Source organism: Myotis davidii, unplaced genomic scaffold (genome assembly GCF_000327345.1).
Source record: "Myotis davidii unplaced genomic scaffold, ASM32734v1 scaffold1, whole genome shotgun sequence".
NCBI classification, from domain to species: Eukaryota; Metazoa; Chordata; class Mammalia; order Chiroptera; family Vespertilionidae; genus Myotis; species Myotis davidii.
Window position 1 is genome coordinate 2,433,165 of NW_006294681.1, and position 17,871 is coordinate 2,451,035.

The window sequence follows — 17,871 nt, forward strand, 5'->3', positions numbered from 1 at the left end:
TCCCAGGTTCGATTCCGGTCAGGGGCATGTGCCTTGGTTGCGGGCACATCCCCAGTGAGGGATGTGTGGGAGGCAGCTGATCGATGTTTCTCTCTCATTAATGTTTCTAACTTTCTGTCTCTCTCCCTTCCTCTCTGTAAAAAATCAATAAAATATATTTTAAAAAAAGATTAAGTAAATCAATAAATTGACTGTGGTATTCTTTCATAAATGCTAACACTACCTTTCTACAGGAAGGAATAGAATCTGGGGATCCTGGCACTGATGATGGACGATTTTATTTTCACCTGGGGGATGCCATGCAGAGGGTTGGAAACAAAGAGGTAATGTGTTTATGATGTTTTTGTTCTAAAAGAGGATAGAGCAGGGGTAAATTATTTCTAAGAGAAAGTTATTTTTTTAACATGATTTTTTGAAGGTGATGATTTAAGTTTTTTTTGAAACAACCCAACAACTCTTATTTAATTCTATAAAGAATTTTTGGGATTTGGCTTCTGTAGTTTCTTTCAAGAAAGTATCTGAGTGAATAATCATAAGAGCAGTCTCTAAATAGGAGTGTGTGTGTGTGTGTGTGTGTGTGCGTGTGCGTGTGCGTGCGTGCCTATGTGTCTGTGTGTATGTATAGAATGGTAGACATTGCCTTGAAAAATATTTTTTAAATGTGAAATAGATATCTTTGAAATTGTTTAAATATTTAAAAATATTTAACAGTTTGCTTAGATTTACTTTTATTTGGGAACTTAAAAAGTGGTTATTTTAGAATGAAGTCTTTATTCAACTGATACCTAAGCTCCCTGAACCCCATGGTTAATTGTGTAAATTACCCTGTGAAATATTTAATACCAAGTTTAAGATGAATACCTGTAGGAATACTAATAACAGGTACTGACTCAGAAAACGTAGTAACTAAAACAGGTTACATATTTTCTTTGTGGCTGTTAAACATTTTCTGGGTACAATGTCAGCTTCTTTAAAAATAACATTAGATTGCCCTAACCGGTTTGGCTCAGTGGATAGGGAGTCGGCCTGTGGACTCAAGGGTCCCGGGTTCGATTCCGGTCAAGGGCATGTACCTCGGTTGCGGGCTCGTCCCCAGTGGAAGGTGTGTGGGAGGCAGCTGATCGATGTTTCTCTCCCATCTATGTTTCTAGCTCTCTATCCCTCTCCCTTCCTCGCTGTTAAAAAATCAATAAAATGTATGTTTTAAAAACTGATAACATTAGATCATTAGTCATGATGTATAAATGCCCAAAACTCTCCCAATCAGTCCACCATGATTGACAAATTATTCTCACTGATTAATTTATCTTTTAACATCTCAGGGTCCAGGGCAAAGACAGATAGATCAAAGAAGTCTGTGGCTTCTTCTCACATCTTAGATGAAAACAGCCCTTACTTCAAGGGCTGAACACTTGTTAGGGGCTTGGGATTTGAACCTAGGAGACTGTTGTTCTATCCACTTACTTATAATTAATATGCACAGAACAGCACAGTTCTTGAATTTTAAAAGTTCACAAGGACTCATCCTTACAGTGGAATGAAAACAAGTGGAATGTAGAAACCCCATGTTAGTATATTCTTTTTTAAAAAAAAAAAAACTATTTATTGATTAATTTCAGAGAGGAAGGGAGAGGGGGAGAGAGAGAAAAACACCAATGATGAGTGAGAATTATTAATTGGCTGCTTCCTGCATGCCCCACACTGAGGATGGAGCCTGCAATCGGGACATGTGCCCTGACCAGGAATTGAACCATGACCTCCTGGTTCATAGGTCGACGCTCAACCACTCAGCCACACCGTCCGGGCACAGCCCCATGTAGTATATCCTTGATGTTAGGTATGGAATCTGTGAACTGACTGTCATGCTCTGAGTTTGCCCATCAGCAAGCGGCCATCTTCATGTTCTCTGCTTAGAGCTCGGCTCCAGGCCCCGCGAGAGAAGCAGCCCCGCAGCCCAGTGCTGCAGGACCTAATTAAGGTTGCTTTTGAGGAAGGTTTTCCTAACGGTGTGTTCCGTATGGACAGGCGTGGGAGGAAGACAGACCATAACCGTCTCAGCAGTTCACACTCAGCTGTTCCCAGCATTTTCTTTTTCTTTTTCTTTTTTTTAAATATATTTTTATTGATTTTTTACAAAGAGGAAGGGAGAGAGATAGAGAGTTAGAAACATCAATGAGAGAGAAACATCGACCAGCTGCCTCCTGTACACCTCCCACTGGGGATGTGCCTGCAACCAAGGTATATGCCCTTGACCGGAATCGAACCTGGGACCCTTCAGTCTTCAGGCCAACGCTCTATCCAGCGAGCCAAACCGGTTTTGGCTGTTCCCAGCATTTTCATTACTCCCAAATTCCAGCTCTCCTCTCCCACTCAAAGTCCGATTTGTATGTCTGTTGCTTGCTTAATGCCACCACACAATGTCACGAAGACGACTCTCTTATCTTCTTCCTCTAACCCCTTTGCCTTCCTGGGTTCCATCTCTCATTTGATGACATTGCCGACTTCCCGGGATCTGGACTAAAATCAGCTCTAGCTCCTCCCTCCTCCAAGAGGCCTCCCGTATAGACAGTCCAGGATCTGAGAGTTAGCTTCCCAGTGTCTTTGCCGCCTGTGTCACCTTCCCTCTTGCTCAGTCTGTGTTGTCTGTTGTCACCTTCCATGTAGCGATGGCTGTAAAAACCTGACTACTGCTTCTTGCTTTAGACTTAACTTTCATTGTCCAATACCCCCTGTTGCAAAATAAAAATCAGTTCTATTTCCAAGAGAAGACATTCACGGTCCTCCACAGGCAGGCTGCAGCCAACTGTTTGCACCACAAGTGTGTCTCCAGGCCCCACTGCGCACCAAGCCCTAGGCATAGCGGACCCTGGCCGGGGCCATGTATGACATAACCTGTTCCCTAGGTGTGGCCTGGGGTTTTCTCAGTTGGAATCATTGGACATGTAATTTCTGTGTCGTGTGTGTGTGTGTGTAACCATACCTGGCAATAATTTGAAGTATAAAAAACGCATTTATTAAGAAGGTGTCCCCCAGCTACTCTATTTCAGAATTCTTGGTAAGAAGTATAAAAGGGAAACAATAAAGAGGAAAATTTCAAAGGATCCTAACTTAATTTTTTTGCAAATTCTCATTGAAAAGTAGTTTAGATGTGTGTGTGTGTGTGTGTGTGTGTGTGTGTGTGTTTTTCCTCTGGCTAAATTCATTGGGTCCTCTATGTAATTGAAGATGATTTTACCTTCATTGAAAATATGATTGAAAAGTAGTTGTGGAGCAAATTGTCAGGCGCTGTGGGTTATAGTTCAAGATTGTAGCCTTTTTAAACCTCAGTGTCACCATTTATAAATTGTAGATATTTGCAGTTCTTAGAAAGATCAACTGCTGATCACACGTAAAAGCAAGTAAACTGAAAAGAGTGACTGAATATATGAAGTGGTACTGCTATCACACTTGATTTTTCTAACGAGAGAATTTTCCAAGTATGAATTTTAAGACGTAAAAGTCACTATAGTTTACATTTAAAGTATATCTGGAGTTTTAGGAACATCTTTTTATCTGCTTGGTATTAAAAGGTGGTGTTTAATTGATTAAAATGTGTATTTAAAATTACTCTTTACAAGTAATCATTAGATCAGATTTACAGTATGGAGGGGTTACTATTGATAGATCACTAGTTTGTCCTCTGCCCTGAGGACAGTGGAGTGTGCGCCTGGGGGACACCTGTGGGGAGGGCCTCCCGGAGGGCATATGGCCGGGCATCATCTGAGGGAGACAGATGGAGCAGCGCAGTCCGCAGCCAGCTGTCCCTGAAGGGCTGGTCTTCTTGGGGGCCAGTCATATCATGTTACAGCTAGCCTCAGGCCACAGATGTTATCCTTATGGCAGGGGGGAAAAAAGGAACAAAACCCCCCTTTAAAAAAAATCTAATATGGGCTATCACTATATTAATGCCAACTCAGAATACGATTTCCTTTTATCTACTTAATTTTTTTTAAAAAGTCTCTTTTTATTTTTTTAATATTTTTTTATTGATTTCAGAGAGGGAGAGAGAGAAAGAGAGAGAGAGAGAGAAACATCAATGATGAGAGAGAATCATTGATCGGCTGCCTCCTGCACGCCCTACCCTGGGGATGGAGCCCACAACCTGGGCATGTGCCCTGACTGAGAATCAAATTGTAACCCCCTGGTTCATAGCTCAACGCTCAAACACTGAACCACACCAGCCTGGCTTGTCTACTTAATTTAATGGAGGAGGATTTACACTGTTTCCTTGGGTGGCCTTCCTAAATGCGGACACAGAAAGAAAATACATGTGAAAAGAGGAACTCTTGATTTTAGAATTCTAATTCAATAAATGCAGATATCTTTGAAGAAATTAGCAAAACCACAATTCTTTTAAAAGGAAACGCAAAAACAGAATTTAAGAAATAAAAGCTAGACTATATAGTCTACGTCAGTGTCTAAAATTGTTTATTACTCAACAAGTAAGTCCTCGACTCTACTGAACACTGAGAGAGACCAGAGTGCATGCAACATGAATCCTGTGTTAAAAGACCACACAGCCTCAGGCTGGAAATAAAATCACACATTCACTTATCATAATGGGTCATAACCAGGGACCCAATACAATAACAGTTTTCACCAGTGTAACAGGTTTGGGCACACCTGACCAGCAAGCTCTTTATTTAAATGTTGCGAAATAATGCTTGATTATTAGTGACTTTAATTTTAAAATTAATAAAAATGCCTCGTTTGCAGTTCATTTTTCTGTTCTTTCAGGCGTATAAGTGGTATGAGCTTGGGCACAAGAGGGGCCATTTTGCATCCGTTTGGCAGCGCTCGCTCTACAACGTGAACGGACTGAAAGCCCAGCCGTGGTGGACCCCAAAAGAAACAGGCTACACTGAGCTGGTGAAGGTGAGTGTTAACTCAGACTGTTTCCTACTCACACTCAGGGTGCTTCTGTGGAAAAGAAAGTCAGGGCAGAGAGAGAGTTTATATCCAGTGGCATTAGCCAAAAGTTCAGTTGAGATGGTGAGGAAAGAAATTTTTCTTAAAGAGCAGTTCTCACACACTTTGGCTTCAGTACTCCCTCATACTCATAAAAATGATTGAGCAATCTTTAGAGAAATGTTTTACATTTTTCCAGTTTTTGTTTTCGAGAACATCTTGAATAAAATGTGTCTGTAAGACTTTAGTGATTAATGTGGTCTACTTGGGGAAAAGAAAGGTTGCAATGTGCTCTCAATGTACTTACATTGGGTAAGTCTTACCTGCCCATGTTTATTCTGTATTTCACTGTAAAAACACACTTTATAATCATCATAAACTAATTGTGATCCATAGCAATCATCCTAAACCAGTGTAAAGTCAGTTGCCGTCAGTTAGCCTGTGGATATCTTATTAATCAGAACAGCACGGTGTGGCGACAGTGAATGCAGATTGCTGTAACGTTGTTCTATTCCCAAAGCAGAAACAGTCTAGGGAAAATAGCGTCCCTGATACAAGTATATGCTACCTTTATTTAGCATTGCCGGTGATTCTTTGGAAAATCCCATCCTCTCTCAGATAATATCACACTGAGCTCTTTTGGTTCTCCCTCTCCCAGCAAATCTTTTTCTCTTGGTCTCTTTGTGAGTTTATTTCTCTACTGTAGCTTTTAAGATGCTTTCAAGTTCAGGTAACAGAAGTGCAGCGTGACCCTGGCTTAACACCAGGAGGAATTTGATTGGCTCCTGAGAAGGAGGCCTGCGGTGGGGCAGACCTGGGGGCTGTGTAATTGGGGAAGGTTCTCCTGTCTGTGTGCCTCCCCCGCGGTCAGCTTCGTCCTAGTGCCAGCTTTCTTCCGATGGCTGCCAGCAGCAACTAGAATGGGGCGACTGGGGAGAGTTGGAAAGGATTTGGGGGCTTCTTAACATTGTTCAGCACCATACCAGCCCTATATGGCCTTCTAGAAACCTCTAAGCCAGTGGTTCTCAACCTTCCTAATGCTGCGACCCTTTAATCCGGTCCCTCATGTTGTGGTGACCCCCAACCATAAAAGTATTTTCGTTGCTACTTCATAACTGTAATTTTGCTCCTGTTATGAATCGTAATGTAAATATCTGATATGCAGGATATCTTTTCATTGTTACAAATTGAACATAATTAAAGCATAGTGATTCATCACAAAACCAATATGTAATTATATATGTGTTTTCTGATGGTCTTAGGCGACCCCTGTGAAAGGGTCGTTCAACTCCCAAAGGGGTCGCGGACCCACAGGTTGAGAACCGCTGCTCTAAGCAGACTGTTCTGTTGTTCATAACCATGTCACATGGGCACTCACAGTTACAAGGGAGTCTGAGAAACCAAGTAGCTGGCAACAGGCTGAGGGAACAAGTTTCCAGCAGGAAAAAGACTGTTGTCCCTCTCCTTCCAGCAGGGAGCAAAAGGCTTTCCCTTCTGTCTGATTGAGTCAACTGAAGTCACATTTCCGCTCTGGATGAGTTATTGGCAAGGGGCTATGAGATTTTTCTTAAAACAACAGGTCAACCCCTGGAGCAGGGAAAAGGGCATATTCCTCTAAATTCAGTGGATTATCTGCAGGAGAGTGGATATCAGGACTAAATCAGGGTCCTGTGAGGAAGGAGAAAGAGGCACAATGGATGCTGGGAAGGTGACCTAGTGTTCAGTGCCCTCGCTGACCTAGGTGTGCTCTCAGATCCAAACGTGGATCCTCATCCGGGCATTAACATCTTAAAGTGGAAACCTTCTAAATCTGGTAGCCACCATACTTAGTCAAAATCCTTTTAGGATTATCACCCACATTCAGGTTTTTCTGTGACAATTAACTGCCATGGATGGTACATTTTCATTTAAATTATCCTCATTCCAGGAGATGTAGAGGGCCATTTTCTTGAAGGCATGAAGGCATGAGACAATGTTAGTAAAAGTCATCATTTGTTTTCCCCTTTTGTTGAATGTCATAGTTGCCCTTTATTGTGTACTTTGCCATTTGGGGTGGGACTATGCAACTCAATGAAAAAGATTGAGAAAAATATTCCACTGGAGTTTTTTCTTTTAAGTATGTGCTCGTTAAAATTTAGTAGGTGGTTGTCCAAATCACAAATATCAGAGCCCTAAGTGCCTTGGGGATATTTAACATAGAAATTGAAACAAAAATGGATTAAAGTCTTTGCTAGGATATAAAGAGAAAAGAAATCTCTTCTAGTGGGGAAAAAAGCCATCATACCTTAAGAAAGCTGCTCTTCCTTTTTTTGAGATTATTCTTTGATCCGCCTTATTCGGAGGTGAATTTAGATGTAAACATGCATGCATAGGAGGAACATGGAAAACCAACAGCCAAGAGCAACGGGAGGCCATTATTTAAAACATCCCTTTTGTGTTTGTTTTTCCTGCTATCTAACTCTGTCCTCCATTCATCCCTGGGGAACAAGAACACCCTCGAATCCTCTGAGTGTTTGGGTGTTTCCGAACAGCCGCTCAGATATAAACAGATAAGTTTTCCTTTCCTCATATTGTAGTTTTATTTCAGGTAGAGGTGGGCACGGTAATATTTTGCCGATGGTGTGACACAGTACTTAAGAATGATTGATTAGAATGCTAAGGCTCTTTGTCATTTGCCTTCAGACTGGAGTGTTTATTAAGAGATCTATTGTGTATGAGATCTAACGTCACCTGGACAAAGAAGAAAAGGAAGACATACAGTAATAATAACATTAGTGGTTCAACATTTCTAGCGGTGTGATTAAATATTTGAATGTTTTCACTGAGATGAACTGGATTGAGAAAGAAGTAAAAATGTCAGATTTACAGTGCAATTAAGCTGTAAAATAAGAGGATTCGTGATTTTATAGAAAAGTTTTAAGTCTGAGGAAGTGCTGAAAACAGTGCCTCAAGATCAGCTAATAGCTTAATCCTATTTTTGTAATTCAAACTTTAAGCTTTTTGGAAACCAATGGTATTTTTTACTGAAAATGACAATATCACCAGGGGAGTTCAGAGAACTTGGGGAACCTGCTGGTTGTAGGCCCCCTTTTGAAAAGGAGGACTTTTTAAAGGGGTTCTACAATTAGAAGCAGGTTCCTTTTGTTCTCAGCTCTGACACCTTGCGCAAGTCATTTCACCCAGCAAAGCGAAGCCTCCGTTTCTTTTATCTTTAAGTACCAAATAATGACCTCTGTTTTTACTTTCCTTTGCGCTTTTGGTAAGATTCAAAACCAAAACAAAATACAATAAAAACCCACCATCCAGGGTATTCCTGTGTGTGTTGGAATGTGAACACTGCTAAGGTTATAGGACACGACTGCATGTGATGCCAATTATAGCAATAGCAAAAGGATAAAATGTTTTCTATTCTTTGAATTATTTCAAACTAAAAGGCTGTTTTCTTTCTCAAAGTGAAATTGGTCGGTTTTCAGTGTTTGTGAATATGAAAAAAAAAAAGATGCTAAAAATTGGCTTTATTTGTGGCTTTCTTTGGGAACTCACAGTACAGTGTTTGATACTTTAGGACAATTGCAAACTGTACCCGTAGGTTGGTACTGCATTTGCAGTTCCAAATGTTTGTTTGAGTAGGTCATGATCTATGGCTTACTGTTGGTACAAATGTTTGATTGAGTAGGTCATGATCTATGGCTTACTGCACATACACATAGATTGATGTCTTAACAATACTCATACATGTATGTTATCGGTGAAAGTGGGGTCTTGGGGTACTGCTAGAATAAGAATTTCTGGGGGCCCCTCCGGGAGGATGACATACTGTAGAAAGTTTGATTTCTGTGGAATGAATCCCCTGGGTTTCCAAGGTCCCATTCTCCTTTGTCCCACCAAAGAACAAGTCCCAGTGTGCCTTCATCAGGGCCAAAATCAAAGCCAGTGTCCAGAGTTTCCATCCCATGTTGGAGCAGAGTCCAATCCAGCATCAGGCTGGCTGCTTTTGAATTCCCAGCTGCAGTCCATTAGACCATCGTGTGGGGGGTCCACATGGCCATGGAGGGAACAGGGGCAAGTGCAAAACAAGGGAGCCAAGAGGGAGAAAACTCCTTTGTCTCAGGGATTATGTGTTTCCAAATTTTCATGGGCTTGTAGTGGCCCTGCCCTTCTGGCCAGTGGTCTCTGTTCCCAGGTTTGACTGACAGGCATCCTACCTATGTCATCCTGACTTTACTGAACATGCATCTGTCTCCCTTTTGCTGCATCCCCAGTGCTTTGCAGGGAATGGACTGGAGGTTCCTTTGGAAGTGAAAAGTTGCAGCTTCCTGGTGAAGCTGCCCAAATGGCCATGCTTATAATGTCTGCCTTCCCCTCGCTCCTTTCCTATTATTAATAGCTAGCTGATTACAATGGTGTCACATACACATTATAGGTCATCTGCTTATCTGTTTATTAGGTGATATATTTTGCGTAGGCACAGAAAGCTTCCCCAGCAGACTCTTAGCCCCTTAGCTTTGTGGGGTTTGCTCCTAGCTGTGGCTCCCTCAGGACATAGCTCAGCACACTAGTCACAGTAGGTAGAGCCACGAAGACACCTTGGTCTCTCCTCTTACCTTTTTTCGACTGACATTGTTGGCCATTGTCCCTGCCAGTCTGGGCTACAGTCTGAGGACTGCGGGTCTCCTTTGCTGTCTGCATCCCAGACACGTTTCTCCTGGCAACCTGGACTGTCTTTCCTCCTGTATCCTAGAAAAAGAAACCCTGCTTCTCCCGCTTTCTAGAAAAATTAAAATTCAGTTCTCCAGATTCTCGTCTTGCCCCCGTGCTGGGTGCCTTGAGTTATCTTTTCCCTTCAGAAAGGATAATGAGAGACTAACTAGACAAACAGACCATGTCCAGACTATACGTAAAAATAGAACCTTGACCTACACCCTGCACTGAACAGCCCGAGAAGCCAGCCCCTTATCTACAAGCAATACCCCAGGAAGCCAGCTCACTGTGTGTCAGGAAGCCACATTGCTCTCTGGTGACAATCCGGGAAGCTAAACAATAACTTGTGTGTATTTGGCCCAAATGGGCTAAATGATTAGTAACTGACAGCTTCCCTGATGCTTGGCCCTGCTTCCAACATAAGACGAGCCAGAGACAGCCATACACCCTCCCGTCACATAGGATGCTGCTTCTAGTGAGCCCGCTCACAGCTGCCCCTGCCTCCAGCCTCCAGATCAGGTACCTTGGGCGCTTCGCTCTATGGCAGCGGTTCTCAACCTGTGGGTCGCAACCCCTTTGGCGGTCGAACGACCCTTTCACAGGGGTCACCTAAGACCATCCTGCAGATCAGATATTTACATTACGATTCATAACATTACAGTTATGAAGTAGCAACGAAAATAATTTTATGGTTGGGTCACAACATGAGGAACTGTATTTAAAGGGCCAGAAGGTTGAGAACCACTGCTCTATGGCGTTCCTGCTTCTCAGCCAGAGCACCAGTGAGGGCGGCTGACTCCCTTGCCCTAGCAAGCCCTGAATAAATAGCCTGTGCTTTTCCACTTGGTTGGTCTTTATTTCCACAATAATAAATGTCAGATGTTTTCCTTTATCAACGTGGAAAACAGGAAATCTGATTAAAATGCATTAGGGCCAGAAAGAGATTGCTGCATTAATGCCACTAATTTCCCAGGAGGTTTTATTAAACTTATTGCAAAGAGAATTTGCTGTGTGGGCATTAGACTCACTATTGTATTTGCTCTGATTTCCTACCTTCAGCTCAGCACTCGGGGGATGCCCACCCCCGGTTTCTTTATAAGGAGAATATACTGCTCCCCTGTCTGATCTTCACCCTGTTAAAGTACAGGCATGCTTTGGCTAAGATTTAAGTAAGCTGATTTTATCTTTAAAAGAAATCAGATAAATTCCTAAAATAATTAACTATAACAAGCAGGTTCTCAGACAATTAAGTAAAATGTGGTATACATTCTCCTAAAGCGCCATTGTTATCAATTCCTTCTAACTCCAATTTAATGCCTAAACTGTGCCGCGTGTCTTTTCTTAATTTAGAGTCAGAACCTTTCGAAGTACATACATCTCTGGGACTTTTCAAATGCCAGTATCAGTGTTTTCTTAGCAGCTAATCACACGGTTACTTGCCCAATCCTGTGTGTGTTAACCTGAGTTTTAAGAGTTCCTGTATTATGTTTTGCCCACATGTTAAAAGCATAGCCTTTTCTGCCTTTTTCCATGCCTATATTTTATGTTGTTCCTGTAAAATTCTTCTTACTGATTCCCGTGTTGATGTGAATTTATCTCCGATCCCCTCCATCTGCTGTTTGCTTTCTTAGCTGGAACTAGTTCTAACCTGAATCTGCATTAGTGCTATAGGCTGTGTCCCCCCGCCGCCCCCCAAATTCATACGTTGAAGCCTTAGCCCCCCCCACCCCACCCAGTACCTCAGAATGTGACTGCATTGGAGATAGGGCCTTTGCAGAGGTGCTTAAGTTAAAACGAGGCTGTTAGGGTGGGCCCTAATGCAATATGTATGACTAGTGTCCTCCTAAGAAAAGGAAATTTTGACACAGAAGGGTGTGTGAGCACACAAGGAAAGACCATGTGAGGACATAGTAAGAAGATGGCCATCTACAAGTCAGGGAGAGGGCTCAAAAGAAACCAAACCTGCCAACCCATCCAACTTGGACTTGCGGCCTCCAGAACTGAGAGACTCTAACCGCCTGTGGTTGAAGTCACCCAGGCTGTGGAATGTTGTTCTGGCAACCCTGGCAAACTCATTCCATTCAGTAGTGATTTTCCTTAGCAACTCCCCTTACTTAGCAATCTGCAACGTTTACTACCTGCCTCAGCAAAAATGTCTCTCTGAATGGTCCTGTTTTCCTCTATAGGAGAAAATAGTTAAAGCTCAGTTAGATGAATTCCCATATTGAAGGGACTGCTGAGTTTCTAGCATTTACATTAAGGCATGTTGCCATAGAATTTCAGGAAACCAGAAATAAAAAGATCTTAAAATCTTCATCATCATCATCATAGCTATACTTACATACAACACACGTACTTTTAAGCACATTAATCTTCTTGGAGACTCTTAAGGGAAGTAGTAGCATTTTACCCTCTTTATAAATGAGGAACCTAAGGCACAGAGTGGTTAAGTAACTTGCCCAATATCACACAGCTAATTACGTGGCAGAGTCAGATTTCACATCCAGGCTGTCTGGCTCTAAATTTTACACCTCCAAACACTACACTATACTAAAAGTTATAATGCAATGGAGCAGTGCTTGCAAAATTCTAAAAGGAAGTTATTTACTGCCTAGAATTCTGCACATGGCCAGGCCTTCAATCAAGTATATGAATAGCTTCAGAAATGTTCAGAAATTCAGTTTTATCTGTGGTGTGTTCTTTCTCAGGAATGACTAGAATTCACTCATTAGGGAGCCCGATACCAGGCGGAAGCCAAGGACAGTTGTCCAGCAAGCCCAGACAGCAGCCTGTTCAGAGGAAAGCAAGGCAGATGGCTACTGGCGGGTTCTCTGCAGAAAAAAAAAAGGGGGGGGAGAGAGAGAGAGAGAGAAAGAAAAATAATAGCTTATATGATGTTTTTGGCAAAGGGGAGAATAGTTTTGAGATTTTTCTCACACTCCTTCATTGCTGTAAGGAAGAAAGATGCTAAGTGCATTAGAAAATTAAGCCAGGGAAAAGGGACATGTGAAATGAAGTGTAATCATTACAACTCAAGTGTGACTGATACCTCATTGTCAAAATATTATAAAACCTGAATGTGAATTTACCCAGATGTATGAACGATGTGTGGATTTAACTGTATTGCACGATGAAGACGAGGGGAAAGAAGACATCGTATTGTTAAGTTGCTGCAGGAAATAGCTGGGATTGAACTCAGGCCTGGGGAAGAGTTGAGTAAGAGACTGCTACCTCTATTATAAGACCTATGGTAGTATTTGACTTTTAAAAAATGTGTATTTTTCTTCGTTGTGGTGCGGGGGGTGGGGGGGCGCGGCTCCTGGTGAGAACCAGAAAACCTACTAGACAAATTTAAAAAGAGCTGTAAGCACTAAAAGGAAGTGTATTTTTTAATCCAATGAAAATAGTAAAATAAATCCTATATAAGAAAAGGCTAATATGCAAATCGACCGAACGACCGGTTGCTATGATGCGCACTGACAACCAGGGGGCAGATGCTCAATGCAGGAGCTGCCCCCATGTGGTCAGTGTGCTCCCACAGCGGGAGTGCCACTCAGCCAGAAGCCCAAGCCGGGCTCATGGCTGGCGAGCGCAGTGATGGTGGCAGGAGCCTCTCCCACCTCCGCGGCAGTGCTAAGGATGTCCAACTGATGGTTTAGACCTGCTCCCTGTGGGACCTAAGTCATCAGTCAGACATACCCCAAGGGCTCCCGGACTGCAAGAGAGCACAGGCTGGGCTGAGGGACCCCCACCCCCAAGTGCACAAATTTCTTGCACAGGCCTCTAGTAGTTAAATAAGAATTAGTGTGGGTTTAGTGTGCTTCTCTAAAGACTTTCTGCATGAAGTCAGTTTTGGGAGAAGGTTTTAAAAATTAGGACTTAATCTAATTTTTTAAAATGTTTTATTGATTTTTAGAGAGGCAGGGAGAGGGAGAGAGACAGAAACATCAGTAATGAGAGAGAATCATTGATCGGCTACCTCCTGCATGCCACCTGTTGGGGATCGAGCTCGCAACCTGCCCTTATAAGGCATCGACTGTGACCTCCTGTGTCAGAGGTTGATGCTCAATCACTGAGCCACACTGGCCGGGCAGGAGTTAATCTAATTTGGTGTAAAAGAGAAACATGTACCATTCAAGAGGGATGAACAGAATATCGGCCAAGTGCCCTGAACTGGATGGAGGGTTTGGATTAAAGAGAGCAGGAGTGTATTGTGGGACTAATGAGGCTTGAAACTAGGAAATCCATTTGTGGGGTGACTACAGTGCCAAATACAGCTGAGGTTTAACTCAACAGGCAAGTGCTGATGATGGGTTTATGGAGCCATGTGGCACTGTAAAAGCAATCAACTGCTTTCTGAAGTCTGTGTAGTCACAAGAAGAAATGTGAATTAGAAGCTATTGTTTTCTGGGCCACCAACTCAAACGCCAACCCTTTCCACGTCTCTCTCTTCAGTTTCATGAAATGGATAAATTTAGGGTCAAGGAAGTAATATTTCATATGAGTCCTTTAACAATGTAGGCATCTTTCAAGTTCCTGATGGAATTTCCTAAAAAATGGAATTTTTTGCCATCTCAGAAAACTGAATAATATTGCTATAGAGAAAATGTGTATCCTCCTCTCTCTCTCTCTCTCTCTCTCTCTCTCTCTCTCTCTCTCTCTCTCTTTCTCTCTCTCACACACACTCTCTCTCACACACACACACACACACACACACACAATTCCCTATAACTATGTGAATTATACACAATGTAGTTTCTTGGTTTGTGCTGAAAAATAACATTACCAGGTCCCATCCCAGATTTCTCCCTAATGCCCATGATGAGACCCCCTTGGTCTGCCCAGCACCCCTGACTGACTAGTCAGGCATTGCGTGTCTAGAAATTCTTGTGGTGCACTGGCTGGAAATGACCGCCATAGTGTAGTTATTACTTTGGTAGAAAAAATGTTTACATTGACCACGTAAGAGATCATGACTGTTGTTATCTTTATGTTGTTCGTTGTTTCCTCAGGTTTACTAGGTGTGTGTGTTTGGTTAGCCTGGTTTTCCCCAGCTGTCAGGAATGTGACCCCCCTTCGTCTGCCCAGTGTCCTGTGGGGAGCGCTCTGTTCCCCAAGGACCCCCGCACCAGCACCTGCGCCTCACAGGTGCCAGTGACCCACTGCAGAGGACCTGGCGGGAGCCATCAGTCACCCTTGTGCCCAGAGGGGAGCAGGGTCCCCAGGGCCACTACAGCCTCGCCTCTCCCCTCCCACGGGTGCCGTAGGAACAGCCGAGGGGCGTGGAGGTGGCAGACGGTTTCTGGCCTCTGGACTGTGAGATGTCAGCACCAAGAGTTATTCCTTCATCCCTGAAGGGAAAAGTGTTCACTAGATTAACGAGGACCCTTCCCGTTGTAAAATTGTCTGACACAGTACTGAACCTAAAAGAAGTGATGAGTGGCTATTTTATTCTGGAAATCAGAAACCTGTGCGGTGCCTGATTCCTACAGAGCAGGTCCGTGGCCTCGCAGCGCAGGTGGTCCAGGTGTGCTACGTGTCACAAGGGGATACAAAATCATGTTTTTAAAAAATCATTACTGCTCCTGGAAAAGGACCTCAGCAGCACTTCCCTGGAGACACGGAGAGGAGGTGAGAGGGGGCAGGAATGACATGCCACATACAAAAGCAGCTTGCTCCTCAGTAACATTTCAAAAATTTTATTTAGTGATGCAGTTACTTTAACAGTTTTCCCTAGGGCTCTGTGCCCTATTTCAGTAACAAAAGATCAGCTCTTTTCAAAGATGCCTCTAAAATGTGCTTTCAAAAGAAGTGAGAGAAACTTCTAAAATACCAGGAGAGAGGAGGGGAAGGTGCCAAAACACTCATTTGGAAAGTAATTTTGTGTGTTAGCGAGGTAATTCTCCTCTCGCGTGTGACAGTTTAACATGAATCTAACAGATTTATCTGGCAACTTGAACAAGGCTCGTAGCGGCAGGGACTGTTGGTGATTGATATGTTTTATAGAAGATGTAAATATCTGGACTGCATTTTTTCTTCTTTCCCTTTCTGTAATCTTAGCATCCTTGAGAAAACCACCATATTCTCTCACTCTGGGGACCTGCCCAAGTGAGGACTTTTGAGTGTGTCTGTATTGAAATTAAATCTTGGACTTGCTATTTATGAATTACCTACTTGGGATTAAAGTAGTATTGGAATTATTTATGGGTAGGTGGCCAGCACAAAGCGGGTGATGATGGGTGGGTTTCACAGAAACAGAAGTATGTAAGTTTGGTGCAGTTACTATGAAAAACAGTATGGAGGTTCCTCAGATTAAAAATAGAACAGCCGTGTGACCCAGCAATCCCACTTCTGGGTGTACATCCAAAGGAAATGGAATATAGGATATCGAAGAGATATCTGTATCCCTGTTCATTGCAGCATTATTCACAGTAACCAAGGTGTGGAAACAACCTCAACCAACGGGTGGAGGAGTATGGGTGAGCCTCCCTGGCCGGTGTGGCTCAGTTGGTGGGGCTTCGTGTTGTGCACAGAAAAGTTGCCTGTTCAATGTCAGGGCACATGTCCATGTTTACGGCTGAATCTCCAGTAGGGGGTGATCGATATTCTGTTCTCATTCATTCATTCATTCTCTCTCTCTCTCTCTCTCTCTCTCTCTCTCTCCTCCCCCGCCCTTCCTTTCTGTCTAAAAATCAATTTAGCCCGGTCAGCATGGCTCAGTGGTTGAGTGTTGACCTATGAACTAAGAGGTCATGGTTCAATCCTGGTTAGGGCACATGCCCGGGTTGTGAGCTTGATCCCCAGTGTGGGGCTTGTAGGAGCCAGCCAATCAGTGATTCTCATCATTGATGTTTCTTTCTCCCACTCCCTTCCTTTATGAAATCAATAAAAATAGATTTTAAATAAAAGTCAACTTTAAAAAAGAAAAATGAAGTGAGAAAAATTTCATTGCTTGATTAATCAGATCAACGAAAAGCTGGGAGTCATTTTGATAAGGTGTTCTACCTGGCATATTTTCAGTCCATTAACACCAGGATCTTCTCTCTAGTCCTTAGAGAGAAACTGGAAGTTGATCCGCGACGAAGGCCTTGCGGTGATGGATAAAGCCAAAGGCCTCTTCCTGCCTGAGGATGAAAACCTGAGGGAGAAGGGAGACTGGAGCCAGTTTACGCTGTGGCAGCAAGGTGAGCCCCGGCTTCCAGACTCTCCGCAGCTAGTGATACCTCGGAAGTGGACACTAGGCTGGTGTCACTTCCCAGGGTCGGGATTCCCCAATTTACAGGAAACTGCCCGGGAAAACCTAGCTTATCAAATTCCATTCAGTTTTCTAAAACTATATGTGAACATTTGTGTGTGTGCATGTAAGTATGTGTGTGCATGCCTGTGTATACTCCCGTGTGTATTTCGATAAATACAAATAATAGTATTTTGATTTCCTAATATTTTCTGTTAAATGATAAGCTACAGAGTGTACCTCAACTGTGTAGGCGTATCTGCAGAGTCCACCGTGTGCTCCTCAATGCCTTGGAGAGGAGCTTCCTTGAGCCTCTTTGCTCCTGTCAAATGGAGATAGTGTCGCTTGCCAAAGTGATATCTCAGGGGCAAGAGTTGGTAGAGATGAGGACAGACCGGAGTGACAGGACACTAATAACTGGTCCCTGAGCTCTTCAAGACTAGGAAGTGGTTCATATTCAACCTCAGATTCCCTGAGCTGAATTCAGGCGAAGGCACGCAGACAGGGCTCCGGTATATGTGTGTTCATTGAATTAACTTAGCAATCTCTACCCTTAATGAGGAGCGTGGAATTTTATCTTTAAATCTCTCTCCACTTCCCTTGAAAATTCAAGTTAAACTCAGTAGTCGTGTACAAAGTAAATCCATTTTGAAGACTAAATAGCACCATGTGTTGCGCAACGTCAACACAGGAAATGAATCGAGTGAAGGATAAGCAGTTGGTGTACGTTAAAGCACTAATAACCACAGTCGTTTATCTCAGTTATGCTTTCCAAATGCTTTACACGAAAGAGAACTAAAGTGATATTTTATTTTCAAGGCAATATCCGTGATTTCAAGAGATCACATGATTTCAAGTGACTGTCAGCTTTTTGCCAACATGATTTTTTTAAGTGCAGCAAATCAAGGCAATATCCGTGATTTCAAAAGATCACATGATTTCAAGTGACTGTCAGCTTTTGCCAACATGATTTTTTTAAGTGCAGCAAA

General features: G+C 42.9%; 1 protein-coding gene across 2 annotated transcripts in view; it reads left to right on the top strand.

Moving 5' to 3' along the window:
* ASPH (aspartate beta-hydroxylase) overlaps positions 1-17,871 on the top strand; it is a 132,013-nt gene that overhangs the window by 109,403 nt on the left and 4,739 nt on the right. For both annotated transcript variants that reach the window (XM_015567421.1, XM_015567422.1), the window contains 3 exons: positions 234-323; positions 4,777-4,914; positions 16,697-16,832. In XM_015567421.1, coding sequence (XP_015422907.1) covers positions 234-323; positions 4,777-4,914; positions 16,697-16,832 — 364 coding nt within the window. The remainder of the gene's footprint in view (positions 1-233; positions 324-4,776; positions 4,915-16,696; positions 16,833-17,871) is intronic.